We start from the raw sequence: 23024 nt of genomic DNA, 5'->3' as shown, positions 1-23024 counted from the left end.
AAAAAAAAAAAGTGCAAACAAAAAGGGAAAATGGAGTAAAAGCAAAACACGCCGAAGTGGCTAACCGAGAAACTGAAGGTTTACTTGCAGAAAAAGGAGAAACTAAAAAGGAGTCTATGATGATGCAGGAGAAAGCAGCCAAGTTTGATTAATATCATATACCCGCTCTTATTACTTAGTAGTCTTTGTCTACTTTATAAAACTGAAATATTTTTATTGACTGTTTTGTTGAGTTTTTTTAGTAGTTTAAAATGTTGAGATACATTTTTAAAGAGGGAATCCAACCATATCTCACTTTTAAAATGTAAAATTTTGGGGGGTGAAATCATTTGCTGGTTATTTTTTGGTACAACCAGAAAATAGTGGGATATTGAACATAGGAGCTTTGATTGTCTTGGGTGTCAGCTTAACATTTCATAGATGGGGATAGTTTTTATATTCTGTTATACAAAGCATAAGAAATGGCAATTTGAAGTTACAGTCATGCATTTAATGTGCCTTGAACATTTTAAATTACTTCTGTTTCCATGTTGTTTTAGTAGAATTATTTCCTAAAGAAAACTACTCCTTGATTTGGGCTCTCCTTGTCAGAATTGGGTACATTCCCATTACATCCTTGGGTGGTGCTAGTCCGGTTTTCCTAGTAATATTATTAATGTGCTGTGGAAGACTGCATTTTGAGTATGCATATGATATTAAATTGTGAATTGGTGGCACTTATGATGCAACAGCTTATCAGCATTTGAAGATACTGGTACTTGATTTCGCTTGAAGGAAAATTTGCTCCAAATCTTAGACTGGAATAACTTCAGAAAAGAATCACAATTACACGGCTTTTAAGATATTTGGTACATGTGTTAAGAATTGTATGCAAATTGAAAAATGTCTGTTACTGATTCTCAAAACAACCAATAAAATTTCAATTATGAAAGAAAAAAGTTGCTATAAAGGAGAAAAAACAGTTCCTAAAATTAAAAATGTTAGCAAAAACAAAAGGTTGAAGAAACAGCAGCGGCTGCAGCAGCAACAAGAGCTGGGCGCTTACTATTTGCCGCAATGTATTACTTGCTATAAGCCATGCTTTATATACATTAACTAATTCTCACAATAATCCTCTAAAATAATCACAATAATTAACTTTATTAAAACCAAAAACTTTTTTGTATCAAAAAAGGTGAAAAAGCAAGCCACAGGATGGGAAGAAATATCTATAAATCATATATTTGATGAGAGTTTAATGTCCAGAATATATAAAGAACTCCTATTAACAACACAATTAAAAAATAGGCAAAGGACCTGAATAAAGATCTCTAAAGAAGATATACAAATAGTCGATAAGTGCATGAAAAGCTGCTCAACATCAGTAGTCTTTCGGGAAAAATAAAACAATGAGATACCATATCATATCCCTTAGGATGGCTAATTTATATATACCCAAACCAGAAAAATAACAAGTGTTGGTGAGAATGTAGAGAAATTAGAACTCTTGTACCAGAAATTAACCCTGGCAGGAATGTGTAAAATGGGGCAGCGGTTGTGGAAAACAGTACGGTGGCTCCTCAAAAAATTAAACACAAAATTATCATATGATCCAACAATTCTACTTCTGGGTATATACACAAAAGAATTTAAAGAATGGATTTTAGGAGGTATTTGTACACCCATGTTCATGGCAGCATTATACACAGTAGTTGAGGTGGAAGCAACCCAGGTGTCCAAGGATGGATAAACTAACAAAATGTGGTATATACATACACTAGAATATTTTTCAGCCTTAAAAAGGAAGAAAATTCTGATATATGCTACAATGTGGATGAACCTTGAAGACATTATGCTAAGTGAAGTATACCTGTCACAAAAAGATATGATATATGATTCCACTTAATATAAAGGACCTAGAGCAGTCAAATCCATAGAAAAAGAATGGTGGTTGCAAAGGGCGCGGGGCAGGGGGAGGGGGAGAGGGAATGGGAGTGTTTAAAGGGTACAGAGTTTCACTTTGGAAAGATGAAAAAGTTCTGGAGATGGATGGTGGTAGTGGTTGTAGAATAATGTGAATGTACTTAATGCCACAGAACTGTACACTTAAAAATGGTTATAATGATAAATCTCATATTTTACCACAATTAAAAAAAACCTTCCCTCCTAAAAAAAAGATGTCTTATACTGACTTTAAAAAAAACAATCAGGATAAGGATATTTTTGGAAATAAAAAGTTAAATACCAGAAGAATTCAAATTTAGAGAGGGAGACTTGGGGATAATAAAAGGGTAGGGAATGTTTCAGGAGCTTGCCGTTTTCTGTTTCAAGGCAAACATATTATTGGGCAACTTTTAAACCTATATGTATTACTTTGACAAGAAAATGAAATCTTAACCAGTTTGTGAGAGGGCAGAACAACAAAATTTAATGTACTATGCTGATCTTTCCAAGACATTGGAAACCTGAAACCTGAGCAATGACTTTGTTTTCTCCCACTTCAGGATGTAGCCTTGCTAATATTGTTTTTGTTCAGAAACTGGGAAAGCCCTATGTTTTTAAATATTCCCTTACCTGAAGTGTTAAGTTTTCTGCAATGGTAATGCAAGCCCTGATGATAAAAGGTAATGGAGTCATAAGAATCAGGCTGTTTTCTCAGTGGTGACAGGATCTTCTTGTTCAAAGAGCAGCTGATGACTTACACAGCCTGGGCATATGGAAATATCTTGCCAAGATACATAAAGCCACCTTCCATTGTGTAAACATAAAAGCAACTGACAAGTTTTCCAATGTTATACTTATAGTATGCCAACGAGTAGTCTCTTTCCAACAAGTTAACTCCTAAATTTCTCCAGACTCAAAACATTTTAGAGTTGAAAAGTGTCTTTACTTCATTTGGGAAATGACAAAGAAACACAAAGAGATTATGTGTGTGTCTTTTAAATTTCCACTTAGGGAAATCTTAAATGTTTAAATAATACTGAAGCCCTTTAGAAGCAAAATCTTAAATGTTTAAAAAATACTGAAGCCCTTTAAAAGCAAAACTAATGTTACTGTTAGATATAATCAATCTTCCACTTCTTCAGTTACCAATTTTCAATTATCAACTCTCTTTTTTAAAAATTAACATATTGTTCTTTATCAAGTTTCACAGTCAATTCCACAGCACACAGGTTTAGCAGAAGCTTGGATTTAGCTATGCTTCTGATACTCTGGGACTATTGGAAGATTAATAGGTTTGTTTAATTTTTTTAACTAAAAGTGTTATTGACTCTTAAAAAGTGTTAGAATTAAAATTTGAAAAACGAAGGTATAAAGACAATTGTCTATAACCCAGAAAATAATACTATTAGCATTCAGTATATTTTTTTAAAATGAACCTACTGTGTAGTAGTAGTTAAGAGCCTGGGCTCTTAAGTCAATTCAGATACAGGTTTGAAACCTGGCAAAGTAAAGTGTCTACCTTTCCGTTTCTTCTTATTTAAAGTGGGTAAAATAATAATGCTTTTATTATAGTTAATGGAAATATTAAATGAGATGAGCTTAGCATATCTGGCACAACTGTATTATGTAGTACATGGCATATAGCTATAGATATTAGATAAAAATACCTTACAAAATTAGAATCAAGCTGTATATACTGTTGTTTTTTAATGTGTAGTTTATTGTACATGTAATCATGCATTACTGTTTTTGAAAGTATGTAATTCTAATTAAAAAGTGGAAGTTGTCAAAAATCCCTTTAGTTTTTTAAAAATTTATTTTTGTTCTTTTATTTTGGAATATACTTCCCAATTTTGGAAGTGGCATCTAGTTGTTATTACTGCTTTTAAAAAAGTTTTATTGAGATATAATTCACCTACCATATAATCTACTCACTGAAAATGACATAATTCAGTGGTTTCTAGTATATTTACAGATATACGCAACCAACCCCACAGTTAATTTCATCACCTCAAAAAGAAACCCTGTATCACTCCCAATATACAGCCCTAAGCCACCATTAATTTACTTCCTATTTCTGTAGATTTCCTTGTCTGGACAGTTTATATAAATAGACAAATATAATACATGGTCTTTTGTGACTGGCTTTTTTCATTTAGTATAACACTGGCAAAGTTCATCCATGCTGTAGCATGTGTCAGTACTTAAATCTTTTTTATGGCTGAATAATATTCTGTTGTATGGTTACACTACATTTTGTTATCCATTTATCAGTTGATGGACATTTGGCTGTTTCTACCTTCTGGCTATTTTGAATGATGCTGCTAAAAACATTCATGCACAAGTTTTTGTGTGGACATATGTTTTCATTTCTTTTGGTTATACACGTAAGAATGGAATTGCTGGGTCATATGGTAACTCTATTTTAACTTTCTGAGGAACTGTAAGACTGTTTTCCAAAGTGGCTGGACCATTTTACATCTCACCAGCATTGTAGGAAGTTTCTAATTTCTCCACTTCCTTACCAACACTTGTTATCTGACTTTTTATTTCTAGCCTTTCTAGTGGATGTGAAATGGTATCTCATTGTGGTTTTGATTAGAGTAGAAATTAATAAAATAGAGAATATAAAAAAATAGAGAACAATCAATGAAATTGAAAGGTGGTTCTCTGAAAAGATCAAACTGGCAAACGTTTAGGGAGAATATATTTATAAATAATGCCTCTGATTAGGGCCTAATTTCCAAAATACATAAAGAACTCATACAACTCAATAGCAAAAACACAAACAATCCAATTAAAAAATGGGCAGAGGACCTGAACAGACACTTCTCCCAAGAAGACATACAAATGGCCAACAGAGATATGAAAAGATGCTCAACTTCACTAGCTATTAGGGAAATGCAAATCAAAACCACAATGAGATACCGTCTCACACCTGTTAGAATGGCTATTATCAACAAGACAAATAGTAAGTATTGGAGAGGTTGTGGGAAAAAAGGAACCCTCATACACTGTTGGTGGAAATGTAAATTGGTACAACCACTATGGAAAACATATGAAGTTCCTCAAAAAACTAAGAATAGAATTATCATTTGACCCAGCAATCTTTCTTTTGGATATTTATCCAAAAAATCCTGAAAACATTTATCTGCAAAGATATGTGCATCGTGATGTTCATAGCAGCACTATTCACAGTGGACAAGACAAAACAACTGAAGGGTCTATTGACAGATGACTGCATCAAGAAAATGTGGTACATATATACAATGGAATATTACTCAGCCATAAGAAAAGATGAAATACTGCCATGTGTAACAACATGGGTGGATCTTGAGATTATCATGCTGAGCAAAATAAGTCAGACAGAAAAAGTTGAGAACCATATGATTTCACTCATATGTGGGATATAAAACTGAAAGCAACAAATGAACAAGACAAACAGAGAGTCATGGACACAGACAACAATTTAGTGGTTACCAGAGGGAGATGGGTAAGGCGGGGAAAGTAGGTAAGGGTGAAGGGGGTCAAATATATGGTAATAGAAAGATTTAACGTTGAGTAGTAAACACACAATGCAATATACATATGACGTATTACTGAATTGTACACTTAGAACCTATTTGATTTTATTAACCAATGTCACTCCAATCATTTTAATTAAAAATTTTTTTAAAAATTGCAAACGTTTAGCTAGACTGACCAAAAAAAAGATTCAAATTACTAGAATCAGAAGTAAATGAGAAGTTGCAACTGACCTTACAGAAATAAAAAGCCTTATAAATAAATTCTGTAAACAACTGTATGCCAACAAATTAGATAACTTAGATGAAATGAACAAATTCTCAAAAAGACACAAATTACTAAAACTGACTCAAGAAGAACAGACAATATGCATAGACCTATAACAGGTGAAGAAATTGAATTAATAACCAAAAAAAAAAAAAAAAAAATACTTACAAAGAAAAGCCCCAGCTGAGATAGCTTCACTGCTGAATTCTACCAGACATTTAAAAAAGGACACTCATTCTTTATAAACGATTCCAAAAAAACAGAGTGGTCATACAGTTTTCAAGTGACAGAATTTAAATCCAGGCAATCTGGCTCCAGAGTCTACACTCTTGACCACTATATTAAGCTATCTCTGAGTAACTGAATAAATTTGAACGCATTATAGGACATCAAGCTGTTACTCTGTATCATCTAACTTTTGTAGTTTACCTTGGTATTTGTGATTTACCTGGTCTATATAGAAAAAGGTTGATTTGGGGACTCCAGAGAAAATCATTTATGTAACTGATAAGGTTGCTGTATTTCATTCATGGAACAAAAAAGCATGGCACCTACTAAAGCTCTTTATAAGTTTTTATTTCAATGATTTCTCACAATAACCCCATGAGATAGGTACTTTATTACTTCCATTTTCTAGATGAGAAAACTGAGGCCCCAAGGCAGTCATCCAGATAGAAAATGGCAGGGCCTAGATTTAAACCACAAACTGTCTGAACCCTATAGAACCACCTTTCCACTAGAGAGAGCCACCTCTCTTGTGTGGCTAGTCAGTCTCATGCTTGACCCCTGTGACAGAGAGCTCCTGGCAAGCAGATGCCCAGTCCTATTATTCACCTGTGTGCCCTCTCTGGCTGATGGGCAAGTAAGGGGAATGCTCCTTCATTATCTACTGATTGAATAAACAGCTATCCAAAACTGATGGTTAATAACCTCTCAATTTAGATACTTTATTCCTACTCAATTACCATTTAGTACGTCTCCTGACTACATCATATTCTCTTGTGGTTTAATTTCACGTTGTCTTATACAGTAATATGCTGTACAGGCTTATACTCTAGAAGCAATGGACTAAAGCATACAGCGTAGGTGTGCACATAATAGGCTATAACATCTAGGTTTGTGTAAGTGTATACTCAATGATGTTTGCACAACAAAATCACCTAATGACACATTTTTCAGAACACATCCCTGTTAAGTGGCACATTGCTGTAGTTATAATATGTAGTTTACACATACTTATCCCTCAAAATAAAAGCAAGGAAACACAGGGATTTTAAATAGGAAGATTGCTTTTACACTCCGAATTAAGAATGCCTTCTTTTATTTTGGAAATATCCTAAAACTACACTTTCAGCCATACGAAACAATAGTTGCACTAAGCTAAATACTATATGAAATTCCATTTCCTCGAGGAAATAAGGTACCTGACAGGAAATTTTAGCTAGAACATTTTCTGAATACATACACAAAATACAGTAACCTTTAAGTTACTATAGGTTAGCACTACAGATGGCTAAACTAAACTCTTCCCCTAAGGAATTAAAGACCACTTTAGGGCAGTGATCCATATGCTAGTCTCTGAATCAGCCTCAACTGGAAACTCTATTAAATGCGGAATAACCCTAAATATTTTGGGGGGGAAAAAACACAATAATTTTCAAGGTAATTATTCCTATCAGAAACTAAAGCAACAAATAACCACAAACATTTTAAAAGCTCTGATAGCCCTTTCAAAAATATAATATTAAAAAATGTGTGAAATCCATTTGTGTTCATTTTCAGTTAATATTAATCATTACTTGCTGGGGGAAGAGGATGATTAGTTATACTGTTGCCTTAAAGTTAATGGTTGATCTAGAATCTGAAAAATATGCTTACCACTTTTACTGGTTTAAACTGGCATGTGTGTACTTAGTTTTTATTTGTTAAATTCCTTTCTTTATATGTCTGTTCTTTGGTAAGTTTACGTCTTTGCCCTAAAATATCAGTACTGGCTCAAAAATGCAAATCTGAATCCTTCTAATGGCTCCTGGTTGCACGGTTTATTAGAGTAGCTGTGGAAGAAGTGCACCAGAACTGGGTTAGTGTGCCCTTGGCCAACCAACTGCTTGTCTTTGGGCCTTGGTTTCCTCCCTTATAAAATGGGAAAAATAATCATATCAACCTTAAAAGATTGTTGTGAGGACTGAAGACCTTGAGCAGGACCTGGTAAAGAGTGAGAAGATCTGGCCCTACTTCCCTCCTTTACACCTCAAGTTGCCTGAACATACCAAGCTATTTCATGTCTCTATCCTGTCTTTACATAGGTTTCTGACTTAAAATGACCTCTCCTGCCACAAAGTTCCCCAATCCTACTTCCTTGGATCTGTCTGACAAATGCTTACCCGTTATTCAAGATCCACCTCCAGGATCACATTCTTCACAGAGGAATATTTCTTACCCTGTTTTCTAGTTATTCCTTAACCAGGCTCCAAGAATGCTAAAGGAAGGACCAATGGTTCATTCACATATATTTCTCAGCACTTAGAAAAATTCCTAGTACATGGTAGATAGTCAATAATGACTGCAGAATGCACAGAATTGGGTTTTCCACCACACCGCAGCATCAACAAAGTATCAAATGTGGAATAAACTAAGACAGAGCCTTGGTTAACACTATACCCACAGTTAGATAAGCATCAGATTCTTTTAGATTTTGGTTCAAGGTGAATTTTTTTAAAGTCACCTTATTGTACGCAGCTAGGCCATGTAAAACACTGGTAGGAGTTAATGTTCTTGTCATTTTCATTTTTTCTTCCATGGCAGCATCCTGCTTTGGATTTAGATTATATGCTAACTTCCCTGGGCCTGTTTCCAAACAATAGAGTACAGTGATGTACTTTTCCTTTCAAATGCAAGGGTGCCAGCTATTGTGCTAGCCCCTGTCACTCACCTCAGCCACCTGCTGGGTCCCCACTCTGTGCTGAACCAGCCCCTCCATATTTGTAGCCATGGTGAAGCAAGATCATTAGAGAATCTGTTTGGAAAGATGCAGCGACTGCTATCAGGTGGGGAGAAACCAGGCTACTTGAAAAATATCAACAATAAAAATTCATCTTTGGTACTGTCTTGTGCAGTTTTTGCCCTCTCTAGAGATAAAAGATAGAGCTAGCAGGCTAAGCCTATCTAGATATGCTGCACCAGCTTCTTCATTTAAAGGTACAAAAATTAATTAGTACAAACATTTCAATTTGGAAACAAGACTTCCCCTGGTAAATACAAAGATGAATTTGGAACTTTAATTATCAGGTCTCTTGGGTTTTAACAGCTTGGTTCTCCTTTCAGGAAGGTGGGAATCACACCTTTTTGGATAGCTCCCTGTCACAGTATGCTGAATAGGAAGGTGGCTATCTGAGAAAGATGTGAGATCAACTCCAGATACACAGCACTAGATTGCTATCATCAACTATACTCCTGTTACTAGTGGCATATGAGAAGCGTAACCCTACCAAGGTGCTAACATACTTCACTCATTGGTTGAAAGGCGAATACTATCACTAAGAAAGAAAGAAAAGAAAGGGACTGCATTACCAAAGTGGGCTAAGAGTACAGGACACATAAATTTATCAATTTATATTTTTAAGTCCTCATTAAATTAGAAAATCAGATAATTCAGCTTCCTATTAATAGAAAAAATAGTGCCATCATTTGTAAAAATTGAAGAAAATCATCTAAAGAGCAAAAAAGTGTGCTAACCTCCTGGGTCAGGATCACTTGGGTGCTAGCACTGTTGACGAAACAGACGCCTTTGGTCTCTTGAGGTCGTAAACATAGCTCCCCTGAATAGTTCCTAAATCTCTTCCATTAACTCTACCACAATAAATTCAGGATACAGGAATTCCACTTTGTACCTAATTCCTGGACAAACCAGAAAGACTTCTTTATTGACTGTACAAGTCCCATAGTTAATAGGAGAATAAAGCTCTACATAATTTATTTCCAGCATTTACATATAAAAACTATGTGGTTCTACCAAGATACACACAAATGAATACACAGTTCATTTGCCTAGCCCTTTATCAAACAAAAACTGGACTATTTTGCAATGCAATTTTACAAAACACTTTCCTGTAGTCCTTATCTAAAGTATTATACTTATAAACACTGAACTCTATGAATCTTTTTTACTCTGATAACTTTCTATATTATTCTATTCACTATTAGATAGTCCCTTCTATGATCATAATCCTCCTTCAAATTATTTTATTGCCAAAATGGTAATGAGAGAGAAATGGGTGCAGGAAAACATGACTGAGAAATGTAAAACACCTGGCCCCCTTTAAGGTGTCACAATACTGTAAGAGCAGGTACTGCACCAACTACTACAATGATACCAGGTCACAAATATCAGTGATTTATCTTCACACAAGACAAGGTCTGAAACTGTGGAGATGGTTTCTTTTAATGAGTAGTTAAGACTTTTAACTTTTACTTGTTTACTCTTTGCCGTTGTTGTTTCTAGAAGAAAAAGCATGAACACTCTGGTGTTTTCCCCTAGTTAGTCTGGTTCCAACTTACAGAAAGAGGGAAAAAGCACAGGTACCAAAAAAGTCAATTGACTGTGGTTAAAAATACAATTATTACATGTGAAAAGTCTAGAATTCTATTTTTTCCCTAAGAACAGTAAGAGCTCTCTAGTAAATAAAATGGATAAAGATAGCTAATAGGTATTATATATTAATGAAATCCAAACACACAGCTGCAACTATTAATTTTATCATTTTAGGTGTTAATAGCACTCTGTTGCTGTTATTAATTGTAGTTTGATGCAAGAAATATATGAATTTGAATATCACAAAAATATCATTAGGAAAATATTGAGTAGTTATAGAAATAAGAGTACTAGAAAGGCATTATCTTTCTATTGAGTTTCCTTAAAAGAGGTAGCTTGATCCTTAAGTTCTGAGTTGAAGTATATTTATACTTGGCTGTCTATCTGATAGAGACAACTCAGTAACTCAGAAAACTGTAATGACTCACTTTAACTCTAAATTTGCATAACAATCAATCCCAGATAGGGCTAGGGGGGCGGGCTCCAAGATATTGCTAATGACCAGTGATTATAGATACTAGGTCAAAGAGAAGTAGCAGTTAACCTGCTTAGCTTAGAAAAGCTAAATATCCTGCATATTAATTCTTTGTTGATTATATAAAATTATAAATATCTTTTCCTACTCAGTAGCACACGATTACTTTCTTTTGAAGAAGTTCTTAAATTTAATAAGACTGAACTTGTCAATATATTTTTTTATATTTATAGTTATGTATTATTTATGAAAATCCTCTCCTACCCCAGGGTCATAATTTTTATGTATTTTCTTATAAATGTTTAAGAGTTTTATCCTTCACATTTAAGTCCTCGCCCATCTGCAAATTGATTCTTGAGTTTAATTAGGAGAATGAATCCAATTAATTTTCTTCCTGTATGAATAATCAATTTTCTAGCATCATTTTTAAATCTATCCTTTTCTCCACTAATCTGCAACACCACCTCTGCCATATCTCAGGCTTCCCTGTATGTGTGGATATAATCCTAGGTTCTCTATTTTATTTCACTACTGTTCTACTTATCTTTCTCCATGCCACTACTATCTTATTAATGCAGCTTTGTAGTAAATCTTGCTGTTAGATTTACAGCAAGATTTACTACAAAGTAAATCTTGCTGTAAATCTGCAAATGTGCCCCATCGTGCTCATTTTTACACACCAACTTCCAGGACCATCTCAAACAGTCAAGACCCAGAGCAGCAACCTTTCTTTATACACTTGAATTCTTAGAATTCTTGATCTCACTGTTGGTTTTCTGCCTCCAAAGCAGCTTTAGGCATCAACAGCAGCTTTGGGAACTGCTTAAAAATGAGCAAGGAGGAATGTGCACCTTCTGGAAAAATAAGCAGAGACAAAAAGTGAGAGTAAAAGTGTGAGAGAGAAACTGAAAAAGAAACTATGGAAAGCATGTGCTTTCAATATTAAATCCAGTGACAGCAGATAAGTGAGAGTAATTTCAAAAAAATATTTTCCATTTCATCATTTTTGAAAATATGATGTCATAAATCATATCTTACCCTCATATATAAGTAAGACAGAGACTTCTTCTCCCAGGATATCACAACGTAAGAAGTGGAACAAAATCCTCAAGTGATGTCAAGAAGTGAGGGAAAACATTTAACTCAGTACATAAGGAAAAAAATAAAGATAACGTCAGGAGGTAAGACTCTGACCTGAGAGTTTCTCTTACTGCTACCACAGCCTAGGTGGATCCAGAGACAGAAAGATCACATAGTAGGAAGGAAAGGTAGAACGCTTTGGAAAGAGTATTGGGTCTTCCCCTCGAATAAGCTCCAGGCAACAGTGTGTTGTGTCCACGTGTAGTTTGAAAAACCGCAGTCACTAGCATAATATAATTTTGCCTTTGAAGTCTGAAAAAAGAAGCTAAGAACCTTTTTTTCTTTTTTGATACTACAAATTAGACAAAGTACCTAAAAACAACCTTCTTGGCTAGTGGAGCTAAGCATGATGATACTGATAGTAACTACCACTTACTGAGTGGTTAATATATACCAGGCACTGTATTAGTAAGCACTATGGATAGAACACTAAGGTAGCTCTTGGTATAGAAATATGAGGTCTTCAAAGGCTGGTATTTGACTCACTCAGTTCCCTAACCTTCAAAAATTTCCCCCCACACGACAATGTTCCCAGGAGAGAACCTGATTAGTTGCCAAAAAAGCTATAAGACCAAGTATCTTAAATAAATGACAACAACAAGAGAACAAAAAAACCTGCTACAAAATATTTTCCTATGGTAGTTTTAAACTAATCATGTTTGACCACAACCAATCCTTTTTAAGCAACTGCTATAAAATAGTCAATTAATTGACTGCTGAGAATTACTAACAATAAAAAGAAGAAGAAAAAGAGGGGAAGGAGGAGAAAATATTTGTCCTTGAAGAACTTTAGAATGAAACCAATAATAGCTATGCAATATAAATGTTACAATGTATCCCCAAAGGAAGCATCACCCTCTGCCTGTGGGAGCCAATGACAATTTTATAGGAGAGGAGGTACTTAAACTGCATCTTGATGGAAGAATGGAAATTCAGTAAGCAAAGAGAGGAAGGATGGGGAGAGAGAGTTCAAAGCATACAAACTGGCAGGTATGAAGGAGACTGCCACACTTGAGAAAGAGCAGGCAATCTGGTGGGAAACTGTTGGAGAGGTCGGGAAGGAAAGAGGCTGAGACTGCAGAAAACAGAGATCAAAGTTTTAGCAGAGAAATGAAGTGATCACATCTGGATCTTCAAAAAAAAAAAAAAATCCTTTGGGGCAACGGCGTGGAGATAGAAAAGGAGACTGTACACAGGAAGCCAGTTAGAAAGTGGTGGTAACAAAGACTAGGGATAAAGGCAGAGTCTTAAACGTAATTTGAACTAGTAAGTTTTTCCTATTTAACACATGAATGAAAACAGGGCATAGTACATAAAAACTATATATACAGACTACAGAATGATGAAAGTAAAATTATTATTGCTTGGCCTTATGTGGTGGTAGATTTTATAACAAATTCTTTCAAATATAAGTAGATCAAAATCACTCTTTTAACAACAAAGAAGCAGAGAACACAATGGTGATTTTGAATCAACTCTTTTAGGCTCACAAAAAGTGTACAGCTGACAAAATTTTGCAACCAGGGTTTTAGTTAAGCAGAGCTACAGACTCCACTGCAGTGAAAACTGGGCTCCAACTACCAACACCTAAATCCTTGGTCAGTTTCCAGGACAGCTCAGCTGCACCCTTCACAGGGGCAGGCTTGGGAGCCAGGGTCTCAAATAACAACAAACAAGCCCTGGGACAAGGCAAGGCTGTCTTCACTGACAGGAAGAGGTAAGTCTGCCTTTCCCTTCAGAATCAACTGATTCATATCATCCCTATTTATGTATTATGTGGCCCATAATTATATAACATTAAAAAATTTGTCTTGATATTTTCTCATCCAAACCAATATACTGGGTTCTGAAGGTCTGGCACTGCTGATCTCTCTGATACTGAACTGCATGAAATTACTGTGAAGATTAGATCTTAAATAAGTATGTAAAGGGCTTAACACCGTGCCTGGTGTATAGTAGACATGCAATGCATGGTAGCTACTATTGGTACAAGGATACGGTGCCACTTTTACTTTTTTAAAGAAACTTGAAAGCAGTATCTCAAACTGTAAAATGTGTCTTGTATTTAGAAACAGGTCTCTCATTTTGACATGAGCCACATGAAATTTAACTATATTTATATGCATTATATGCTCAGACAACATTTGTAATTCATTCTGTTAAACTGTACAACTGGCAAAATGAAAGCTCTGAATTAGAATACATCTCAAATATTTAAAAATAAACCACTACCTAATAACTATTTGCAAAATACTACTGGGTACAGATCTTGATAGGTAAAAAGTAATCAATTTAAGTTTTGTTATGCTGTGATTGTCAGAAGTCTTTTTAAACTCATGGGAAACAAACAAACAAACAAACAAAAACAAAAACAAAAAAACCTGAAGAATCTAAATAGCCTGAAAGAAAATTTAAAAAAATTAGAAATACATACTTCAAGATGTGAAATCACAGATCAAGACTTGAAATCAGGAAATGGAAATCAAGTGGCAGATTTAATATAAATGTTCATCAACAGAAGAGAGGCTCACAGAGATGCCTGTAAGGTCGAGTTCAGATATATATTATGTCATCAGAAACCCTGCCACTACTTAGACTCAAGATTACTTTTGGGTCAGGTGATTTCTTGCCCTCCACAGGAAACTTATTACAAGTCTGGACTATAAGAAAGGGGTAGCAATGGTATGTGTGTGCTGGGGTTGGGGAAGTGGGGTGAGGAGTGAACAGTGGGAAAAAGAAGTGGTTCTCACCTGCATGGAGGTTCTATGCTACCAGAACAGTGCTACAATTTTCTATGTGGAGACTTCCCCTAAAAAAAAAAAATCATTGTACACTGTGGGTTATTTTACTTACCTTACCAAGGGCCAAAGTCATAACGGTGATAAGAACTTTCTTCATTTCTATTAGTGTGAGCCAGGGATAGATGAATGGAAGGAAAGCAGGACAGGTTTCCTGATAATCTACAATGTGTCTTATGTCAAACTAGGCATCACTTAATTCTTAACATACCTTCTGAGTAGGTATTATTAGCCCCACCAATACAGACAAAAAAAACTGAGACTAGGAAGTTTAATCAACTTGTTTCAAGTTGTCCAGCTAGTAAGAGGTGGACTTAGGATTCTAACTTAGACCTAACTCTAAAAACACCACATTCCCTCAGTATAACAGCACCTTTCAAAACAGTTTCCTAGAAAAAAGAGGAGGGAATTTTAAAAAGTGACAAGAGACTAGTAATTATCTAAGGGAACAAACTGCTTATTTCAATAAGCTAGATCACTGAATAATTCATTTGTATTACCACTAATGCCAAAATACAGCAGATACTTGAATAACATTGTTTCATTTAACGTTATTCTGTTATAATGTTGATGAGATGCCTTAGGAACTTAGCTCTCATTTATATCAATTAGCCTATGGCAAAATTAGTTTCATTATGTTTTGCTTAAAGTTGTAGAATCTATGGACAACATTAACTGAGGACTTAACTGTATGTGATTTATGTTTCATTACTGCTCACAGAAATTTCTGACCTAGCTCCACCCAGATAGCAACATGACAATTCTTCTGGAACTTGAGCATATTTTCCCCTTACAATTATACCTACATAATAATCACATTAATTAAAATAGTGAGGACAAAAAGACAACTGACTGATTGAGATAAGATATTTGCTAATGATACATCTGATAAGAGGTTAATATCCAAAATTCATAAAGAAGTCATACAACTCAACAACAAAAAAACAATCTTATTAAAAAATGCGCAGAAGACCCGAACAGATACTTCTCCAAAGAGGAAATACAGATGGCTAATAGACATATGAAAAGATGCTCAAGGTAGCTAACCATTAGATAAATGCAAATTAAAACCACAATGAGATATCACCTCACACCTGTCAGAATAGTTATCATCGCTAAATCAAAAAGCAACAAGTTTTGGCGAGGATGCAGAGAAAAGGGAGGAAGCCTCCCTCATACATTGTTGTTGCGACTGCAAACTGGTACAGCCGCTATGGAAAACAGTATGGAGGTTTCTCAAAAAATTAAAAATGGATATACCTTTTGACCCAGCAATTGTGCTTCTGGTTATTTATCCAAAGAAAACCAAAACAATAATTTGTAAAGAGCTATGCGCCCCAGTATTCATGGCAGCACAATTTACAATAGCTAAGATATGGAAGCAACTTAAATGCCCATCAACAGATGACTGGATAAAGAAATTATGGTTCATATACACAATGGAATATTACTCAGCCATTAAAAGAAAAATGAAATCCTACTATTTGCAATGACATCGATGGACCTAGAGGTTATTATGCTGAGTGAAATAAGTCAGACAGAGAAAGATAAATACCATAATTTCACTTATATGCGGAATCTAAGGAACAAAAAGAACAAACTAATCAAAAACAGGCTCACAAATATAGTGGACAATTTGGTGATGGACAAAAGGGTGGGTGGGGGGCTAGGAGAATGGGGTGAAGGGTTAAAGAAGTACAAATTAGTAGTTCGTAGATGTTCATGGGGATGGGGAGCACAGTTAGGGGATGCAGTTAGCATTAATATGTTAGCTAGGTAGAGGGCCAGGGGAGGGAGCGAGCAATATGGGGGATTGTTTTATGAACTACACAAATGTCTAACCAATGTACTATATACTTGAAACTAATTAAAATAAATTAATTTAAAAAAAATAGGATAATTTTACCATCTTTTTTAAGTAAAATTTTTTACTGAAGTATATGTAAATACAAATGTGCACAAATCATAAATGAAACAGTACCATGAATTTTCACTAAGTGAACATATAAACGCCACTCAGATCAGTAAAACAATACAATACCAGCACCCCAACTCTCCCTTGTACTCCCTCATAGTCATTTACTTCTTTTTTCCTCTCCTGACTTCTATTATCATGAGTTAGTTTTTCTTGTTTTCGAGTTATATGTAATATATTTTCTGTGTGTCTGGCTTCTTTCGCTCATTATTTTTGTGATAACCATGAGTAGCTAGTTCATTTTCATTGGTGTACAGTATTACAACACATGACTATGCCACTATTTATTTATCCATGCTATGCCTGATGAACATTTAGATTGTTTCTTGCTTTGAGCTCTTAGGACTCCTGTTGTTTGAACATTCTTGGACATGTCTTTTGATGCAATGCTATCTTTTCTTCATTTGAAAATTTTCCTTTTTTAAAAAATTAACTTCATCATAAAAGAAATACTGTAAATTTAATTTCATTTTTAAAAATTTGCATTGTATTAAATAAGTCAACAAACGTTCTAATTACTAGTCTTTGCAGCCAAGGGCTGACCTATACTGAGACATCTGCTTTTCACCTTGATAAAAGTGATTTTTCAAAAATTCCAGGCTTACTCACTTAATCAGCCTAGTAAAAAGATGCACTATTGCAGAAGCAATGGGGAAGGGCAAACGAAAAAAAGAATGTGGGTGGTACACAGAGGCTGGCCGTTACTGAAGTTTTTAAGGTACATTTGTGGGCAGCCAGGTAATAAATTTTTTTTTTTTTGCATAGCTTCTATCAATACATGAATAATAATGGTAAATAAGGTGGTTCCCAGTAAAACCATGACCAGCCTTCCAGTATGCGTCTAGCCCTAGCAGCCTCTCATTTCTCCTCACTCTTTAGTAGCATCCCCCATTTTCTAGGCCCCAATATCTTCTTTCACACCTCCTACTAATTCAAACAGGAGGGAATGATATCCTTCCTCTTTGACACCTGAAATTCCTCCTTATCAACACGTTAACATTTGCAGGGATTAGAATCTTTGCGGTTACTGTCAATGATTAAGGAATGAAAGGTTTCATCTCCTATCAAGGGACTTCAGGCCTCCTAGTACAGTGGAAGAGGTCATTTTTATTGTCCCTAAAAATCACATTTTGCCTGAGGTTGGCTTTCATCATTATAGGCTACCTGGAGCCCACGGGTAACTCACAAAGGACAGCTGAGCATCTGAGCTCTCCTATTCTTTTTCCATCCTAACAATTCACCTCCCATCCCTCTACTCCAAGTCTCCTAGAAGCCAGGAGTATAAATCTGCTTTTACTCTCCCCAAAACAATAGCCTATGCCAATGCCCTGATCTGGGCATTCATTCTTTATCCACTCCCCCTCATCATTGTGAACTATGCTACTTAAGCTGCTATTCCCAGACAGTCCTAATTTCTGGTACAGAGCTTCTGCTGCTTAAAAATCTCCAGAATTCAGGGCACCTGAAGAGAGGATGGGGCAGGGGTAGCATAAGTAGGTAACAAGGGATACAGGGAAGGAATGGCAGGATGGGAGGGAATTACAAAGAGAAACTCAAGCCTCCGCTCACATTAGGTTGAAGGCAAGTGAAACTCCAACAAATAAAGAAGAGCTCATGTTTTATAATGCGTGACAAGAGCATGAATGTGTCCATCAGGTTATAGATGATGATCATACATGGAGGGAAAAAAGTCAACATTATTTAAGTTCCTCATAACCAATAATAAAATAAAAGCTAAACTAAAATAAACTCTAGCAGGTATGAGGCTGAACCAGATGAGCTCTATGATGGATTCCTTCACAGATTCTCCCTATGTAGTATCAATTAAGGGGGACTAGTATCTGCTCTCGGAGGTGCTTTGGGACTAAATAAGTATATGGCATATAGGTAAGAGAATTCAAAGATAAAAATCCCAAATGTGAGCCCTCAATATGTGGAGACACTCAAGCAGCTAGATACACAAGGCCAGTGGTTCACTGCCAAGGCTGAAGGGGGGCTGCTCCACAGAGGCCCACCTACCTTGTTCTCTGTCATTTGGACAAGTGGTCCCAATCTGTTCAGGTTGGCTTCCTCCCTCCCTCTTTTAATCCATCTCCTCAGAGAGGCTACCCATTCAAGGTTCCGAGCGCTGCACTGTCACTTGACTCCTTAGAGACAGATGTTTAAACTTTCCGGAAGTCCTCATAAAGTGAGGTTACTACACATAGGGTTTTCCTTCTTTCTGTGAAAGCATGTTCATGAAAACAGAATTTCAAGGTCACTTTAAATATAACTGTTGAAAATAATAAGTAATCGAATGGTGTTAGACAATATAGTTTTTTCATTAAACTATCTGTTCTTTAGTTACCCTTAGTAATTAGTACTCAGTAATCAAAAATGTTGAATAAATGACACCAAAATAAATCCTAGAAAAGGATAGAAAACAAAAATCCAAAAATAAACAAAGATTTAAATAAGTATGACTGTTATTGCTTTTTAAAATATCATAACATTTTATTTTTAAAATCTGTATTACATAAAATAACTAAACAAAAATGTTCCATTTACCAGACTTTCCAGTGGAAGGTTGGTACATATTTTGTAAAATCTGCTTTTAACCTTGTTAAAGCAATTAAAAGGTGATTTTCAATAATTCTGTTGCATGAACCAATTTATTTTTAGAAAGATATTTAAAATTAATGGCTACAGAGACTTTCAACTCCACTAAAGGCTTCTTCTCTGTTCTCTGATCCCCTGTGATAAGAGAAACAAAGACAAGTATTTTTAATTTCAAGAAAATCATATTGGTGCTTTTTATTTTTCAGTTAAAGTAAATGGCACAATTATATTTGGGCTATTTATGAGTTCCATATGAACTCATTAACTTTCATTAATTTAACTTGTAATTCAATTAATTATTACAGAATCTATTTCTTATCTTAAAAAATAAGTATAAATCAACATATAAATGGGTAAAGAGAGCTATCTGGGTTATGTTATCCATATAGGTCTCCAGTCGGTGCCATATCTGGACCACTTCCTAAATTTATCCAAATACCTAACAGACAATTTTTTGCTGGCACTGCTATCTGAATTTACAAATGTGCCTACATAAAAAGGCACCATTAGTGAGCAGCAACTTAGTTATCATTGAAATCATAAATTATCAATTCATTAACTCAACAAATAATGCTAGATATTCTGCTAAGTGCTAGAAATATAAAGGTGAGTGAAATGATTCCTGCTCTCATAAAGTTTACAGCATGGTAAGGGGAACATACATCAATCATATAATGGAATATAATTACAAAGTGAGATAAAGATTATAATGGAAAAGAACAGTGTAGCAAAGTAAAAGAATCTGATCTAGACTGGCAGTGGGCATCAGAGAAGTCTTCCCTGAGAAAGTGATGCTTTGAGCTGAGATCTGCAGGACTGGGTGTGTGTGGTGGGGGGGCTGAGACATATGAAAATTTTAGGCTGAGTGAACAGCATGTGAAAGGGCCTGGGGTCAATGTAAGCTACACTATCAGGGGCCTTGAAGGCAGGCCAGTATGTTTAGAGCACAAGGAGCTAGAGATACAGGAATAAGAATATGTTGAAAAGTCTTAGGTTTTTAGAGAACAGGAAAAGGGCCTCTACCATTGCTTCTAGTGGGCTTGAATAATGCTTCTAAGAGTGTTGTAAATTGTAAAGCACCTCATATTTGTTAGTCCACTACTTTGTTTTCTAAATAAACTTTTGGTCTGGATGCCAAGAGTGACTAAGGAAAGCAAAAGAGCCAAAATTAGAACCTCCATGTTCTAATCCAGTGTTTTGCTTCTACCAGTCCCTAAGAACTTCATTGCTTAAATCATTTAACTAGTTGGATTTCTTTACCAGATAACTAGTGCTTCACAATTACAATAACTCCAATGATGAGTATTTATTATGTGTCAGGCACTTTTCTAAGCTCTTTATATTAACTCACTTAATCTTCAATTCTAGAAGGTTCTATTATTGTCCAGATGAGGCCGCTGAGGCTCAGTAAAGTAACTTACCCAAACTCATACAGCTAGTAAATGTTGTCACTGTTAACCACAATAATTAGCTTCTGCCTAAAACACTTTGTGTGCTTGTATATTTGGGGGTGTCGGGGGCAGAACTCATGTGTATAAAACCATTCACTTATATACTTGAGGACACAGATCAATGTCTTAGCCATCTCTATATTCCCTGTCTAGCAACTAGTGCCTGGGGCATTAGTAGGGCTCAGCAAATATTTGATGAATTGAAGATAGATATATGGGGCCAACACAGGACTTGAATTGGGAAATTATTTGGAGGCTTTCCCTTCAAGTCACGTATTCATCGGCAATTCATTTGATGGCTATATTTTCCTTGACTCCCTTCTTTTTTATTAAGTTTAAGATTTATTCTCCATTACCTTTGTCATATTTCAGACTTTAGCCTGGAGGTAATGGAAAGGACAATGAATTAGTTCCAACCACTCTCCAGCCACAACTGTCCAGCTCTCAATCACACCAAACGCTTTCCCTCCTGGGCCTGCCTCTACACTTGTAGTCCTTGCTCCAGAAGATTATTCCTTTTTCGGATTCCTCCGATCAAACATCACCTCACAGTAGCTTTCTCTAACCATCCAATCTAAATTAACCTCCTCAGGCCTTCTTTAAATTAATCCAGTTTCATTTTCTTTCTTTCTTGGAACTTAACACTCTCTGAAATCATCTAATTATCTATTCACCCCCACCCCCGATTCTTGGAGGACAGCGGCCTTGTCTAGCTGGTTCTCTGGATATATCCCCGGTGCTCCAAACAAAGCAAATAAACATATAATCAACGAATGAGAAAAGAATTCCCTCAGATTCACCTATGTTCTTTCAAGTCCTCAATACCTTAAGCTTTCTACTCCTGGTGCCTCTACATCCGATCTTCAACAATAACACCCATTTTTACATTACTTTGGGGTTCACAAAGTAGCCTAGATTCCATTTTCGGAGTAGAGCCCCTCAAACGACCCTGGGAAGGAAGGTACGGCCTGGTAAGAACGCCCATCCTTCCCATTTTACAACGTATGAAATTAAGCCTCAGAAAGAGGATTCGCCCGCCGCCGCGCCGAAAATGCGGGCAGGAACCCTGAAAGGTGTCCGGATTCCAAAAAAATCCTTCCCACTAGCCGGCGCCGTAGGTTCAACATGCTTCGTCACCTTTATTACTATTGTTCTACAGTACTCATTCGGGACGCGTTCCAGGCGGAGGGAAGCCGCTGGACTCCAGGCCGCGCCCGGGTGCGCCCCAGACCCTTACCCTTGCCGCGCCCCCGCGCGCCCCGCCCCCTGTGCCTGAACCCCCCACGCCGCGCCCAGGCCTCTGACCCCGCCCCGCCAGGACTCCCGCGCCCCGCGGGGACCGCCCTCTCCTGCCAGAGCCAATCAGCAGAGCTTCGGGGGGAGGAGCTGCAGGTACCAGCCCTCCCGTCTGGGTACCAGTTGGTCCGCCCAGCTGTCGCTCACGAGGTCGCGCCCCATACCCGCCTTCCTCCTTTTCCTTCACCCTCCCCTTCAGGAAAAACGGCGGTTGGGCCGCGGCAGTCGCCAACGACAGAAGGGGAGCGGAGGGGCGAGAAGCGAGGGAAGGAGGGACTGCAGGGAGGAGGAGGCTAAGGAGGAGGAGGAGGGAGCCCAGCACAGCCAGAGCCATCTCCGTCGAGAACAAAATGGCGGCGCTGGCGGAGGGCCAACAGTGAGGCGGGGCCGCGGCCATTCCCCCTCCGCCCCCACCCTCACGCCGGCCCGGCCGGTTAGGGGGAGCCCGCTCGCTTCGCTCGGCGCGGGCGGGGAGGGGAGGGGAGCGGCCCGGCCCACTATGCAAAGCGTCCAGCGCCGCCGCCGCCCCGTGGCAAAGGTAAAAGGGTCGGGTTCAGCTGCCGCCACGGCGCCTCCATGTCCGCGCGCCAGGCCCGCCCCCTCCGCCGCCGGCCCGAGCCTGCCCCGGCCCTTTTTCAATCTTACCTCAGGATTTGGCGCCAAAGCGTCCTCAATGCAGGTCCCGTGTCTGCGGCGGGTGGCCCCCGGCGCGGAGGGCAGGGCGCGGGGAGGCCGGGCTCCCGGCGTTGGCGGATGGCGGGAGCCCTGGGGCCGCAGGCTCGCGGGGCAGCCGGCGAGAGACGAGACGCCGAGGTGGGAGCGGGGGCGGGCCCGGGGGCTCCGCCGGGGTCGCGGGGAAGGGGGGGTTTGTTATTGTTTTTGTCAGTGAAAGGTCAGAGTTCGTGACCCCGGTGCCGCCGCCGCCGCCGCCCGCGCGCTGGTAGGAGGAGGGCGAATGTTCTTCTTCCTCTTCCCAGCGCCAGCC

At 37.5% G+C, this 23024-nt stretch overlaps 1 protein-coding gene across 2 annotated transcripts in view; it reads right to left on the bottom strand.

Moving 5' to 3' along the window:
• The window catches only part of NR2C2 (nuclear receptor subfamily 2 group C member 2), a 76743-nt gene extending 53749 nt beyond the window's left edge, over positions 1 to 22994 (bottom strand). Inside the window, exon 1 of one of the 2 annotated variants that reach the window (XM_039837369.1) lies at positions 22685 to 22994. Coding sequence is in view for 1 of the 2 variants with exons in the window: in XM_039837368.1 (XP_039693302.1) it covers positions 8648 to 8707 (60 nt within the window). In the remaining variant the exon portion in view is untranslated. Of the gene's footprint in view, positions 1 to 8647; positions 8716 to 22684 lie in introns of those variants that run through there. The other variant, XM_039837368.1, reaches the window with a different exon arrangement.
• Between the last annotated feature and the right edge of the window lie 30 nt (positions 22995 to 23024).

This window comes from Pteropus medius, unplaced genomic scaffold (assembly GCF_902729225.1).
Source record: "Pteropus medius unplaced genomic scaffold, Ma_sr-lr_union100, whole genome shotgun sequence".
NCBI classification, from domain to species: Eukaryota; Metazoa; Chordata; class Mammalia; order Chiroptera; family Pteropodidae; genus Pteropus; species Pteropus medius.
Note: the sequence above shows the minus strand (reverse complement) of the source record. Positions and strands in the feature narration are given on the sequence as shown.